Here is a 16,152-nt window from a genome sequence, read left to right as displayed (position 1 = left end):
ATTACCTTGCCTTTTCACTCTCTTAATCTCTCAGGATTGACATGCTCTCAGTTTTCAGACAAATCTCTCAGACATAGCCTCTTACACAGCCTAACACGGCTCAACGTTTACCATTCTATCTTTCAGACGCTCCCTACAGCAACTAATTGTTTCTGTATCTGAAACCAAGATCCTTTTCAAATTAGGGACGTTAGGCAAGGCAGCGAGCTAGAACACATTTAGGAAAAGGAGAAAAACACATCAAAGGAACGAGGTAATGAGGCTGCATTCTTTTAGAACCGGTCGCTCCAATATGATTGGCTCAGAGCTCTTCCACAGTAAATAATGTGGTTTGACTCTTGAGGTCGACACCCGGGCTTTTAGGTGAAAGTTACCACGCGTGCGCGCACACACACCTATCTTTTTTTACCTGTCTGTCGGTCAGACCTCACCCTAGTTGCTTCTCCTGAAGTGAGAGGCAACAGTCGTTCAACACATACTTTGTGGAACATCACACAAGTTCATGTGGCGTTTTTTGGGGCCATATGACGTTGCACTTTTGCCGTATTCAAATTGATCTTTTTTTTTTTTTATGTTATGCGTTGGTATTGCGTCACAATAATTCACGTTAAACCCCTGGGTCGTTTGATGTTTAGAGGCTTGTGTGTAAGCCTGCGTCTTTGCTGCCTGCTAAGTCTTCTGGGCTGCTGTCGTGTTAGAGGATGAGGAATGAATCAAGCTAGCTCGCTGGGTTACAGTGGCTTTGTCCTTACAGTCAACAAGGCCTGTGACAAATAACCTTTTGCAGGGTAACCATACTACTCACACCACCAGGAGCCTGGAGTAGACCCCTTTGGGAAACGTAAGAACCTTTGAGGAACCCTTTGGTGTCTGTCACAGGCACTGTGTATTGAAATGTTGGTCCTGTCATTGCATTCATTTGAAAGAAAGGGAGTTCAATATAGAGTGTGATTTTCGTTTTCACTTAAGTCCATTACCCATCAGTTGGCACTGTGTTGGTGCATCTTTAGCTCCTAATCCTATGGGGACTGGGGCGCCATTTTGGATCCAAAAGCATTAGATGAACTCTGAGCTACAAGTGCCATTTTGATTCCGTTCTGACCCAGTTTCCTGTACTCTCCCCTGCAGATCATTGGACCTGACAGGGCCGCTGCTGCTGGGGGGTGTTCCCAACCTGCCCGAGGACTTCCCTGTGAGGAACAGAGACTTTGTGGGCTGCATGAGGAACCTGAGCATCGACAGCCAACCCACCGACATGGCCAGCTTCATCGCTAACAACGGAACCACTGCAGGTAACAACCTTTGTTTGTTCACTCGCTGTTCGGCGAGTGAACAGCCGAACTATTCATTCATTCATTCATAGATACATATAGTTGTGTTCATCTTTACTCAGGTTAACTGTGTTGTTTGTATACTGCTACTGATTGACATCTATTATGACCCGTGTAGGTTGTCCTGCCAAGAGGAACTTCTGTACTAAGGATTTGTGTCAGAACAGAGGAGTGTGTGTCAACAAGTGGAACACCTACAGCTGTGACTGTCCTCTGGGCTACGGGGGCAAGAACTGTGAACAAGGTGAGGGTGTGTGTGTAGCTGATGTGAAATGGCTAACTAGTTAGCGGTGCACGCTAGTAGTGTTCAATCAGTGACGTCAATTGCTCCGAGACCTAGAAGCAGTTGTTTCCCTTGCTGTGCAAGGGCCACGGCTTTTGTTTGAGCGATAGGTTACAGTGCTTTGTGGGTGACTGTTGTCAATGTGTTCAGAGGGTCCCTGGTTCGAGCCCAGGTTGGGGCAAGGAGAAGGACGGAAGCAATACTGTTACGTGTGTTTCAAGATGGCATAAGGACCTGCAGCCGTGCATGTTACAGTGAGGGTCCCTCATTTTGAATATCTGGGTCGACATCTGTATGCGTCAGTGTGAGAAGGACTTGTTTGTGTTACAGTTGATTGCATAAGGAAGTGAGGAAGGACACTGGAGTTAATGTGGCTTAGCTTCCTGTGAAGGAAGTGTCTTTTCAGATAGCGATCAAGCAGGGTGTGAAAGCGTGTGTGTGTGTGTGAAGGAAGTGTATTTTCAGATAGCGATCAAGCAAGGTGTGTGTGTGTGTGTGTGTGTGAAGCAAGTGTCTTTTTTAGATAGCGATCAAGCAGGGTGTGAGTGTGTGTGTGAAGGAAGTGTATCTACGGATAGATATCCAACAGGAATCTGAGTTGACTGGTCATTACTGACTCGTACACGTGCTATGCAAATCAAATCAAATGTTATTTGTCACATGCGCCGAATACAACAGGTGTATTACAGTGAAATGCTTACTTACAAGCCCTTAACCAACAGTGCAGTTTAATAAATAGAGATGACAAAATATTTACTAAATAAAGTTTAAAAAAAGAATCAATCAAAAAGTAACACAATAAATGTACATAACAATAACGAGGCTCTATACAGGGGGCACTGGTACAGAGTCAATGTGGAGGTTATATACAGGGGGCACTGGTACAGAGTCAATGTGGAGGCTATATACAGGGGGCACTGGTACAGAGTCAATGTGGAGGTTATATACAGGGGGCACTGGTACAGAGTCAATGTGGAGGTTATATACAGGGGGCACTGGTACAGAGTCAATGTGGAGGTTATATACAGGGGGCACTGGTACAGAGTCAATGTGGAGGTTATATACAGGGGGCACTGGTACAGAGTCAATGTGGAGGTTATATACAGGGGGCACTGGTACAGAGTCAATGTGGAGGTTATATACAGGGGGCACTGGTACAGAGTCAATGTGGAGGTTATATACAGGGGGCACTGGTACAGAGTCAATGTGGAGGTTATATACAGGGGGTACTGGTACAGAGTCAATGTAGAGGTTATATACAGGGGGCACTGGTACAGAGTCAATGTGGAGGTTATATACAGGGGGCACTGGTACAGAGTCAATGTGGAGGTTATATACAGGGGGCACTGGTACAGAGTCAATGTGGAGGTTATATACAGGGGGCACTGGTACAGAGTCAATGTGGAGGTTATATACAGGGGGCACTGGTACAGAGTCAATGTGGAGGTTATATACAGGGGGCACTGGTACAGAGTCAATGTGGAGGTTATATACAGGGGGCACTGGTACAGAGTCAATGTGGAGGTTATATACAGGGGGCACTGGTACAGAGTCAATGTGGAGGTTATATACAGGGGGCACTGGTACAGAGTCAATGTGGAGGTTATATACAGGGGGCACTGGTACAGAGTCAATGTGGAGGTTATATACAGGGGGCACTGGTACAGAGTCAATGTGGAGGTTATATACAGGGGGCACTGGTACAGAGTCAATGTGGAGGTTATATACAGGGGGCACTGGTACAGAGTCAATGTGGAGGTTATATACAGGGGGCACTGGTACAGAGTCAATGTGGAGGTTATATACAGGGGGCACTGGTACAGAGTCAATGTGGAGGTTATATACAGGGGGCACTGGTACAGAGTCAATGTAGAGGTTATATACAGGGGGCACTGGTACAGAGTCAATGTGGAGGTTATATACAGGGGGCACTGGTACAGAGTCAATGTGGAGGTTATATACAGGGGGCACTGGTACAGAGTCAATGTGGAGGTTATATACAGGGGGCACTGGTACAGAGTCAATGTGGAGGTTATATACAGGGGGCACTGGTACAGAGTCAATGTGGAGGTTATATACAGGGGGTACTGGTACAGAGTCAATGTGGAGGTTATATACAGGGGGCACTGGTACAGAGTCAATGTGGAGGTTATATACAGGGGGCACTGGTACAGAGTCAATGTGGAGGTTATATACAGGGGGCACTGGTACAGAGTCAATGTGGAGGTTATATACAGGGGGTACTGGTACAGAGTCAATGTGGAGGTTATATACAGGGGGTACTGGTACAGAGTCAATGTGGAGGTTATATACAGGGGGCACTGGTACAGAGTCAATGTGGAGGTTATATACAGGGGGTACTGGTACAGAGTCAATGTGGAGGTTATATACAGGGGGTACTGGTACAGAGTCAATGTGGAGGTTATATACAGGGGGTACTGGTACAGAGTCAATGTGGAGGTTATATACAGGGGGCACTGGTACAGAGTCAATGTGGAGGTTATATACAGGGGGTACTGCTACAGAGTCAATGTGGAGGTTATATACAGGGGGTACTTTTACAGAGTCAATGTGGAGGTTATATACAGGGGGCACTGGTACAGAGTCAATGTGGAGGTTATATACAGGGGGCACTGGTACAGAGTCAATGTGGAGGTTATATACAGGGGGCACTGGTACAGAGTCAATGTGGAGGTTATATACAGGGGGCACTGGTACAGAGTCAATGTGGAGGTTATATACAGGGGGTACTGGTACAGAGTCAATGTGGAGGTTATATACAGGGGGTACTGGTACAGAGTCAATGTGGAGGTTATATACAGGGGGCACTGGTACAGAGTCAATGTGGAGGTTATATACAGGGGGTACTGGTACAGAGTCAATGTGGAGGTTATATACAGGGGGTACTGGTACAGAGTCAATGTGGAGGTTATATACAGGGGGCACTGGTACAGAGTCAATGTGGAGGTTATATACAGGGGGTACTGGTACAGAGTCAATGTGGAGGTTATATACAGGGGGTACTGGTACAGAGTCAATGTGGAGGTTATATACAGGGGGTACTGGTACAGAGTCAATGTGGAGGTTATATACAGGGGGCACTGGTACAGAGTCAATGTGGAGGTTATATACAGGGGGTACTGGTACAGAGTCAATGTGGAGGTTATATACAGGGGGTACTGGTACAGAGTCAATGTGGAGGTTATATACAGGGGGTACTGGTACAGAGTCAATGTGGAGGTTATATACAGGGCGTACTGGTACAGAGTCAATGTGGAGGTTATATACAGGGGGTACTGGTACAGAGTCAATGTGGAGGTTATATACAGGGGGTACTGGTACAGAGTCAATGTGGAGGTTATATACAGGGGGTACTGGTACAGAGTCAATGTGGAGGTTATATACAGGGGGTACTGGTACAGAGTCAATGTGGAGGTTATATACAGGGGGTACTGGTACAGAGTCAATGTGGAGGTTATATACAGGGGGTACTGGTACAGAGTCAATGTGGAGGCTATATACAGGGGGTACTGGTACAGAGTCAATGTGGAGGTTATATACAGGGGGTACTGGTACAGAGTCAATGTGGAGGCTATATACAGGGGGCACTGGTACAGAGTCAATGTGGAGGTTATATACAGGGGGCACTGGTACAGAGTCAATGTGGAGGCTATATACAGGGGGTTACGGTACAGAGTCAATGTGGAGGTTATATACAGGGGGTTACGGTACAGAGTCAATCTGGAGGCTATATACAGGGGGTTACGGTACAGAGTCAATGTGGAGGTTATATACAGGGGGTACTGGTACAGAGTCAATGTGGAGGCTATATACAGGGGGTACTGGTACAGAGTCAATGTGGAGGCTATATACAGGGGGTACTGGTATAGAGTCAATGTGGAGGTTATATACAGGGTGTTACGGTACAGAGTCAATGTGGAGGCTATATACAGGGGGTACTGGTACAGAGTCAATGTGGAGGTTATATACAGGGTGTTACGGTACAGAGTCAATGTGGAGGTTATATACAGGGGGTACTGGTACAGAGTCAATGTGGAGGTTATATACAGGGGGTACTGGTACAGAGTCAATGTGGAGGTTATATACAGGGGGTACTGGTACAGAGTCAATGTGGAGGCTATATACAGGGGGTACTGGTACAGAGTCAATGTGGAGGTTATATACAGTGGGTACTGGTACAGAGTCAATGTGGAGGCTATATACAGGGGGCACTGGTACAGAGTCAATGTGGAGGTTATATACAGGGGGCACTGGTACAGAGTCAATGTGGAGGCTATATACAGGGGGTTACGGTACAGAGTCAATGTGGAGGTTATATACAGGGGGTTACGGTACAGAGTCAATGTGGAGGCTATATACAGGGGGTTACGGTACAGAGTCAATGTGGAGGTTATATACAGGGGGTACTGGTACAGAGTCAATGTGGAGGTTATATACAGGGGGTACTGGTACAGAGTCAATGTGGAGGTTATATACAGGGGGCACTGGTACAGAGTCAATGTGCAGGTTATATACAGGGGGTACTGGTACAGAGTCAATGTGGAGGTTATATACAGGGGGTACTGGTACAGAGTCAATGTGGAGGTTATATACAGGGGGTACTGGTACAGAGTCAATGTGGAGGTTATATACAGGGGGCACTGGTACAGAGTCAATGTGGAGGTTATATACAGGGGGTACTGGTACAGAGTCAATGTGGAGGTTATATACAGGGGGTACTGGTACAGAGTCAATGTGGAGGTTATATACAGGGGGTACTGGTACAGAGTCAATGTGGAGGTTATATACAGGGCGTACTGGTACAGAGTCAATGTGGAGGTTATATACAGGGGGTACTGGTACAGAGTCAATGTGGAGGTTATATACAGGGGGTACTGGTACAGAGTCAATGTGGAGGTTATATACAGGGGGTACTGGTACAGAGTCAATGTGGAGGTTATATACAGGGGGTACTGGTACAGAGTCAATGTGGAGGTTATATACAGGGGGTACTGGTACAGAGTCAATGTGGAGGTTATATACAGGGGGTACTGGTACAGAGTCAATGTGGAGGTTATATACAGGGGGTACTGGTACAGAGTCAATGTGGAGGCTATATACAGGGGGTACTGGTACAGAGTCAATGTGGAGGTTATATACAGGGGGTACTGGTACAGAGTCAATGTGGAGGCTATATACAGGGGGCACTGGTACAGAGTCAATGTGGAGGTTATATACAGGGGGCACTGGTACAGAGTCAATGTGGAGGCTATATACAGGGGGTTACGGTACAGAGTCAATGTGGAGGTTATATACAGGGGGTTACGGTACAGAGTCAATCTGGAGGCTATATACAGGGGGTTACGGTACAGAGTCAATGTGGAGGTTATATACAGGGGGTACTGGTACAGAGTCAATGTGGAGGCTATATACAGGGGGTACTGGTACAGAGTCAATGTGGAGGCTATATACAGGGGGTACTGGTATAGAGTCAATGTGGAGGTTATATACAGGGTGTTACGGTACAGAGTCAATGTGGAGGCTATATACAGGGGGTACTGGTACAGAGTCAATGTGGAGGTTATATACAGGGTGTTACGGTACAGAGTCAATGTGGAGGTTATATACAGGGGGTACTGGTACAGAGTCAATGTGGAGGTTATATACAGGGGGTACTGGTACAGAGTCAATGTGGAGGTTATATACAGGGGTACTGGTACAGAGTCAATGTGGAGGCTATATACAGGGGGTACTGGTACAGAGTCAATGTGGAGGTTATATACAGGGGGTACTGGTACAGAGTCAATGTGGAGGCTATATACAGGGGGCACTGGTACAGAGTCAATGTGGAGGTTATATACAGGGGGCACTGGTACAGAGTCAATGTGGAGGCTATATACAGGGGGTTACGGTACAGAGTCAATGTGGAGGTTATATACAGGGGGTTACGGTACAGAGTCAATGTGGAGGCTATATACAGGGGGTTACGGTACAGAGTCAATGTGGAGGTTATATACAGGGGGTACTGGTACAGAGTCAATGTGGAGGCTATATACAGGGGGTACTGGTACAGAGTCAATGTGGAGGCTATATACAGGGGGTACTGGTATAGAGTCAATGTGGAGGTTATATACAGGGTGTTACGGTACAGAGTCAATGTGGAGGCTATATACAGGGGGTACTGGTACAGAGTCAATGTGGAGGTTATATACAGGGTGTTACGGTACAGAGTCAATGTGGAGGTTATATACAGGGGGTACTGGTACAGAGTCAATGTGGAGGTTATATACAGGGTGTTACGGTACAGAGTCAATGTGGAGGTTATATACAGGGGGTACTGGTACAGAGTCAATGTGGAGGCTATATACAGGGGGTACTGGTACAGAGTCAATGTGGAGGTTATATACAGGGTGTTACGGTACAGAGTCAATGTGGAGGTTATATACAGGGTGTTACGGTACAGAGTCAATGTGGAGGTTATATACAGGGTGTTACGGTACAGAGTCAATGTGGAGGTTATATACAGGGGGTACTGGTACAGAGTCAATGTGGAGGTTATATACAGGGTGTTACGGTACAGAGTCAATGTGGAGGTTATATACAGGGGGTACTGGTACAGAGTCAATGTGGAGGCTATATACAGGGGGTACTGGTACAGAGTCAATGTGGAGGTTATATACAGGGTGTTACGGTACAGAGTCAATGTGGAGGTTATATACAGGGTGTTACGGTACAGAGTCAATGTGGAGGTTATATACAGGGGGTACTGGTACAGAGTCAATGTGGAGGTTATATACAGGGTGTTACGGTACAGAGTCAATGTGGAGGTTATATACAGGGGGTACTGGTACAGAGTCAATGTGGAGGCTATATACAGGGGGTACTGGTACAGAGTCAATGTGGAGGCTATATACAGGGGGTACTGGTATAGAGTCAATGTGGAGGTTATATACAGGGTGTTACGGTACAGAGTCAATGTGGAGGCTATATACAGGGGGTACTGGTACAGAGTCAATGTGGAGGTTATATACAGGGTGTTACGGTACAGAGTCAATGTGGAGGTTATATACAGGGGGTACTGGTACAGAGTCAATGTGGAGGTTATATACAGGGGGTACTGGTACAGAGTCAATGTGGAGGTTATATACAGGGGGTACTGGTACAGAGTCAATGTGGAGGCTATATACAGGGGGTACTGGTACAGAGTCAATGTGGAGGTTATATACAGGGGGTACTGGTACAGAGTCAATGTGGAGGCTATATACAGGGGGCACTGGTACAGAGTCAATGTGGAGGTTATATACAGGGGGCACTGGTACAGAGTCAATGTGGAGGCTATATACAGGGGGTTACGGTACAGAGTCAATGTGGAGGTTATATACAGGGGGTTACGGTACAGAGTCAATGTGGAGGCTATATACAGGGGGTTACGGTACAGAGTCAATGTGGAGGTTATATACAGGGGGTACTGGTACAGAGTCAATGTGGAGGTTATATACAGGGGGTACTGGTACAGAGTCAATGTGGAGGTTATATACAGGGGGCACTGGTACAGAGTCAATGTGGAGGTTATATACAGGGGGTACTGGTACAGAGTCAATGTGGAGGTTATATACAGGGGGTACTGGTACAGAGTCAATGTGGAGGTTATATACAGGGGGTACTGGTACAGAGTCAATGTGGAGGTTATATACAGGGGGCACTGGTACAGAGTCAATGTGGAGGTTATATACAGGGGGTACTGGTACAGAGTCAATGTGGAGGTTATATACAGGGGGTACTGGTACAGAGTCAATGTGGAGGTTATATACAGGGGGTACTGGTACAGAGTCAATGTGGAGGTTATATACAGGGCGTACTGGTACAGAGTCAATGTGGAGGTTATATACAGGGGGTACTGGTACAGAGTCAATGTGGAGGTTATATACAGGGGGTACTGGTACAGAGTCAATGTGGAGGTTATATACAGGGGGTACTGGTACAGAGTCAATGTGGAGGTTATATACAGGGGGTACTGGTACAGAGTCAATGTGGAGGTTATATACAGGGGGTACTGGTACAGAGTCAATGTGGAGGTTATATACAGGGGGTACTGGTACAGAGTCAATGTGGAGGTTATATACAGGGGGTACTGGTACAGAGTCAATGTGGAGGCTATATACAGGGGGTACTGGTACAGAGTCAATGTGGAGGTTATATACAGGGGGTACTGGTACAGAGTCAATGTGGAGGCTATATACAGGGGGCACTGGTACAGAGTCAATGTGGAGGTTATATACAGGGGGCACTGGTACAGAGTCAATGTGGAGGCTATATACAGGGGGTTACGGTACAGAGTCAATGTGGAGGTTATATACAGGGGGTTACGGTACAGAGTCAATCTGGAGGCTATATACAGGGGGTTACGGTACAGAGTCAATGTGGAGGTTATATACAGGGGGTACTGGTACAGAGTCAATGTGGAGGCTATATACAGGGGGTACTGGTACAGAGTCAATGTGGAGGCTATATACAGGGGGTACTGGTATAGAGTCAATGTGGAGGTTATATACAGGGTGTTACGGTACAGAGTCAATGTGGAGGCTATATACAGGGGGTACTGGTACAGAGTCAATGTGGAGGTTATATACAGGGTGTTACGGTACAGAGTCAATGTGGAGGTTATATACAGGGGGTACTGGTACAGAGTCAATGTGGAGGTTATATACAGGGGGTACTGGTACAGAGTCAATGTGGAGGTTATATACAGGGGTACTGGTACAGAGTCAATGTGGAGGCTATATACAGGGGGTACTGGTACAGAGTCAATGTGGAGGTTATATACAGGGGGTACTGGTACAGAGTCAATGTGGAGGCTATATACAGGGGGCACTGGTACAGAGTCAATGTGGAGGTTATATACAGGGGGCACTGGTACAGAGTCAATGTGGAGGCTATATACAGGGGGTTACGGTACAGAGTCAATGTGGAGGTTATATACAGGGGGTTACGGTACAGAGTCAATGTGGAGGCTATATACAGGGGGTTACGGTACAGAGTCAATGTGGAGGTTATATACAGGGGGTACTGGTACAGAGTCAATGTGGAGGCTATATACAGGGGGTACTGGTACAGAGTCAATGTGGAGGCTATATACAGGGGGTACTGGTATAGAGTCAATGTGGAGGTTATATACAGGGTGTTACGGTACAGAGTCAATGTGGAGGCTATATACAGGGGGTACTGGTACAGAGTCAATGTGGAGGTTATATACAGGGTGTTACGGTACAGAGTCAATGTGGAGGTTATATACAGGGGGTACTGGTACAGAGTCAATGTGGAGGTTATATACAGGGTGTTACGGTACAGAGTCAATGTGGAGGTTATATACAGGGGGTACTGGTACAGAGTCAATGTGGAGGCTATATACAGGGGGTACTGGTACAGAGTCAATGTGGAGGTTATATACAGGGTGTTACGGTACAGAGTCAATGTGGAGGTTATATACAGGGTGTTACGGTACAGAGTCAATGTGGAGGTTATATACAGGGTGTTACGGTACAGAGTCAATGTGGAGGTTATATACAGGGGGTACTGGTACAGAGTCAATGTGGAGGTTATATACAGGGTGTTACGGTACAGAGTCAATGTGGAGGTTATATACAGGGGGTACTGGTACAGAGTCAATGTGGAGGCTATATACAGGGGGTACTGGTACAGAGTCAATGTGGAGGTTATATACAGGGTGTTACGGTACAGAGTCAATGTGGAGGTTATATACAGGGTGTTACGGTACAGAGTCAATGTGGAGGTTATATACAGGGGGTACTGGTACAGAGTCAATGTGGAGGTTATATACAGGGTGTTACGGTACAGAGTCAATGTGGAGGTTATATACAGGGTGTTATGGTACAGAGTCAATGTGGAGGCTATATACAGGGGGTACCGGTACAGAGTCAATGTGGAGACTAAATACAGGGGGTACCGATACAGAGTCAATGTAGAGTCTATATACAGGGGGTACTGATACAGAGTCATTGTGCGGGGGTACAGTATAGTCAAGGTCATTTGTAAAGTGACTACATATAGATAATAAACGGCGAATAGCAGCAGTGTAAAAACAAAGGGGGGGGGGGTCAATGTAATTATTCAGGGTGGCCATTTGATTAGATGATCAGCAGTCTTATGGCTTGGGGGTAGGAGATGTTAATGAGCCTTTTGGTCCTAGACTTGGTGTTCCGGTACCGCTTGCCGTGCGGTAGCAGAGAGAACGGTCTATGACTTGGGTGACTGGAGTCTTTGACATTTTGGGGGGGGCCTTCCTCTGACACCGCATATAGATCCTGGATGTCAGGAAGCTTGGCCCCAGTGATGTACTGGGTCGTACACACTACCCTCTGTAGCAACTTACGGTCAGATGCCGAGCAGTTGCCAAACCAGGCGGTGGCGCAACCAGATGCTCTCGATGGTTCAGCTGCTATTAGAGGACCTGAGGATCTGCAGCAGCTAGATGTTCATATAATAGTCAAACTAAGAACTTAGCCTGAAGAGCTGTTGTCTATTTCACTAATGAGACAAAGACCAACTCTGACTCATATCATTGCTGGGGATCAAGAGACGGGAACACACACGCGGACCCTGTGGTTGCTCCGTTGTTGTTGAGCCAGATTGTTTACATGGAGCAGACCACAGAGCTCCTGTAATGTGTGTATACACTAGCAGTCATAACAGTCCTATATACTCTGGTGCTGATGGATGTGTCAGTGTGTGGTTACACTGTTACAGCTTGCCCTGTTTTGATCCTGACTGTTCTGTTGCTCATATCCCTCACTAGGGATGGATGGATGGGGTGGGGGGGTGTGTGTGTGTGTGTCTAACAGGCCTAATGATAGCGCTGTATGTATGACAGTGGTTTACTGGTTTTGTGGTCAGGTCTTGTGTAAGGCCAGGAGAGGGGTTGCTGAAATAGTGTGTGTGTGTGTGTGTGTTCCGCTGAAAGGGTTCAAGTAAGTGACTCACTCTGTGCCAGTCCTGTCTCGCACACAGCGAGATCTCACGCTAAGTCATCACGGGAAGCTGTAGTTTGCGACTATGTTGTGCGCCTGTGTGTCAGCATTATGTCAATGTCTTTATTTGGGAAACTAACCAAGGCCAAGGCAATAGAACCAGAACACTTGCCAAATATATTGTTATTTTTACCTGAGCGAAATGAATTCTACAATATGACTGTGGGCAATAGTCGTACTGAGTTATGAAACAGTAAGCAGATGGCTTTGATTTAACCTCTAGGGCCTGCTTCCCGAACAATTAGAAAACACACAGACGTGGATATTTGTTTAACTATCTCCACCTAGTCTGGGCTGGATGGCTGGATGAGGTAGCTGTGTAGTGGTGCCAGGCAGCAGATTGAGTATCTATAGTTGGGACACGGAGGGTTTGGCTGCTCCACTACTTGTTGACAAGCTTGTGTCGAAAGTAGAAACCATAGACGTTATATCAAGGTTACAGACAGCACCCATGATAGATATCATATCACTTTTAGAGCGGCAAGGGACACCATAGACATATCAGTGGTACTGTAGAGGCGCAGCAAGGGAAGCAGGACGAGACAGTCGATTTTGTAGTTCACGATTTCCCAGACACATTCTGTGGGGTTGGACATATGTTGCGGTTTAGTTGACCTGTGTGTTTAGGTTAGTGTGACGGTTTCGTGTGAGCTGGTGGCTGGTGGTTTGCCCTCCACTCTCCACTGTCTTATGAACTGTATATTGAAGGAATTCAACTCCAAACTATCTTTGGTGTTGTTGTCTTATGCATCATTGAAATCTTTTGACTCTTTCCAGGCACTGCGAATGAGCGATATATCATGTGGAAAAAAGAGACCGAGAGAGGGCAGCGGTTCAGGAGCTAGTCCCCCAGCATCTTCTGACTGTGTGTTTTTGTCAGGTGTGTGTGTGTGTGTGTGTACTCAGTAGAAATATGTGCCCTGCAGAGAAGAGGGAGATCGAGAGAGCTTAGCGCTTCAGTTGTCTCGTAGGGAAAAACCTAGGCTATGCTGACAGACGTACTGTTATACTGACTGACTGAGTACAACATCTGTTTGGCCGCAGGGCTAGTGGGTGCTCTGGAGTGTGGTGTGTTGCACTGTGGGCATGTTTGTCAAAGAAGGATTAGTGTCCTGTATGAAACAAGGTAATTGACAGTAATTGATGTCTTGTAGCTGAATTAGACACGGAGGGGTGGATTAGCTACTCTAATTATTCTCCCTGGAAGAATACACAAATGTAAGAACCAATCTGTATGTCCGACATACTACGCATTAACGATGGGGTGGGAAAATGGATACAGTTGCATATCGAGATATTGTTTTTGGACGATGTTATATCGAATAATTTGACTCCGGGTTATCGACATGTAAAAATACTCATGTTTTTGTTTGTTTGCTAGATAGCGCGAGCTAGCGCTATCCGACTGTACCTGCGCCAAAAACTCCGGTATTTTTCACCCTATAGCTTGTTCTCTTCTTTTCGAATAGCGAGCCGACGTCTTTTCAAGCACTTGTATTTCCTTTGACTGATCAGAACACATTTTCTCATGTCCTCTCATCTCTCTGCAGCAGACGTATAGAGAGCAATAGACTTGGGACATCAAATCGCGGCACAAACCGCAGTATAGAATCACAGCACAATCGTGAGAATCACAATACATATCGCATCGGACACCTAAGTATCATAATGATAATATCTTATCATGAGGTCCCTGGCAATTCCCAGCCCTACAAAGCAGGTGATGTGTTTGACACGCGACTTGGCCTTAACAGCAGTGGTTATTACACATATTATGCGTATTCTCATCGGTATTGTTCTCCTCCTCTAGTGATGCCGTCTCCGCAGCACTTTGACGGCCAGGCCCTGGTGTCGTGGAGTGACCTCGACGTCACCATCGCTGTGCCCTGGTACATGGGCCTGATGTTCCGGACGAGGCAAGGCACAGGCACGCTGATGCGGGCTACCGCTGGAGACTTCTCTACTGTCAATCTACTGGTGAGTTATTGTACGCACACAATGACGACGATAACAGAGCGAGCAGGTAATGTTGTAATTGTCTCTCTCTCTCTCTCTCTCCGCCCACCCTCCCCTCAGATAAGTGATCAGTACGTGAGGTTTGAGGTGTTTCTGGGATCCGAGCGGGTAGCGTTGCTGGGCTTCCCTCAAGTCCGGGTGAACGATGGGGAGTGGCACCATGTCCTTGTGGAGCTGCAGAGCGTCAAAGACGGCAAGGACATCAAGTACATGGCCCTGGTGTCACTGGACTACGGGCTGTACGAGGTACTGAGCCGAACGCATGCACACCCGAGACACAGACACGAACCCACACATACGTACACGCAGAAAATCTTACACTCTGTGTGTGTCTGCGTGTCTCCAGAGGTCTGTGGAGATTGGCAACGAGCTGCCAGGTCTGAGGCTGAGGGCTCTGTATCTGGGAGGATTACCAGGAGAGGGGAACCACGTCCACGAGGGCTTCACCGGATGCATACAGGTACGTTTTAACAGTAAACCACGCCTGGATGACATTATTCTCCACAACATCAAGTACTGTAGCCCACTGTATGTGTACACCTACCTGTCTCCGGAGTGTGTGTACCTGCGACTCTGGGACTTAATGGAGAGGGTGTGTTCTTTCCCCACAGGGTGTGCGCATGGGTGAGACGTCCACCAACGTGGTCAATGTGAACATGCTGCTGGGCTTTAAGATTCATGTAGAGGACGGCTGTGACCTGGCCGACCCCTGTGACTCCAACATCTGCCCTGAGAACAGCCACTGCAGCGACGACTGGAGCGCGCACACCTGCGTCTGCGACCCAGGTAACACACTCATACCCACGTACGGACGCACATACACACACACACTGTAGTAGACATACACACACCTGCGTCTGCGATCCAGGTAACACACTCATACCCACGTACGGGCGCACACACACACACACACACACACACACACACTGTAGTAGACACACACACACCTGCGTCTGCGATCCAGGTAACACACTCATACCCACATACACACACACACACCTGCGTCTGAATGGTGAAGGATATTCACCATGGGAAGGTTGTTTCGTAGTCTTCAGCTTTAACTCTGAGTTTTGTGTGACTGTGTATTAGTCTGCCATGTTGTTGAAGACCTGCTGACCAGATGTCTCTCTCTCTTCTCTCCGTGACCCGTGTCCTTTCCCAGGGTACTTTGGGAGGGAGTGTGTTGACGCGTGTCACCTCAACCCCTGCGAGCACGTGTCCACCTGCGTCCGCAAGCCTAGCTCCTCCCATGGCTACACCTGCGAGTGTGGACAGAACTACTACGGACAGTACTGCCAAAACAAGTAAGACCTGGCCGCTTTGTGCAACTGCCTGTGTAAGTGTGTGTACGTGTGTGTGTGTGTGTCCTGGCTTGGCTCCACAGTGCAGGGGGAAACACACATTCACATGCCTCCGATATCAACACAACATCCGATTTGTTTTTATGTTAGCCTAATCAGCCTCTGCTCCCTTACCT

General features: G+C 47.2%; 1 protein-coding gene across 18 annotated transcripts in view; it reads left to right on the top strand.

Moving 5' to 3' along the window:
• Positions 1–16,152, top strand: part of celsr1a (cadherin EGF LAG seven-pass G-type receptor 1a) — a 130,173-nt gene that overhangs the window by 89,016 nt on the left and 25,005 nt on the right. For all 18 annotated transcript variants that reach the window (XM_036944459.2, XM_090200256.1, XM_036944454.2 and 15 more), the window contains 7 exons: positions 1,129–1,292; positions 1,450–1,575; positions 14,470–14,636; positions 14,736–14,921; positions 15,022–15,135; positions 15,287–15,461; positions 15,838–15,979. In XM_036944459.2, coding sequence (XP_036800354.2) covers positions 1,129–1,292; positions 1,450–1,575; positions 14,470–14,636; positions 14,736–14,921; positions 15,022–15,135; positions 15,287–15,461; positions 15,838–15,979 — 1,074 coding nt within the window. The remainder of the gene's footprint in view (positions 1–1,128; positions 1,293–1,449; positions 1,576–14,469; positions 14,637–14,735; positions 14,922–15,021; positions 15,136–15,286; positions 15,462–15,837; positions 15,980–16,152) is intronic.

Source organism: Oncorhynchus mykiss, chromosome 15 (genome assembly GCF_057628025.1).
Source record: "Oncorhynchus mykiss isolate SJ-2025 chromosome 15, ASM5762802v1, whole genome shotgun sequence".
Taxonomy (NCBI): Eukaryota; Metazoa; Chordata; class Actinopteri; order Salmoniformes; family Salmonidae; genus Oncorhynchus; species Oncorhynchus mykiss.
This window is presented reverse-complemented; position numbering and strand designations above follow the sequence as displayed.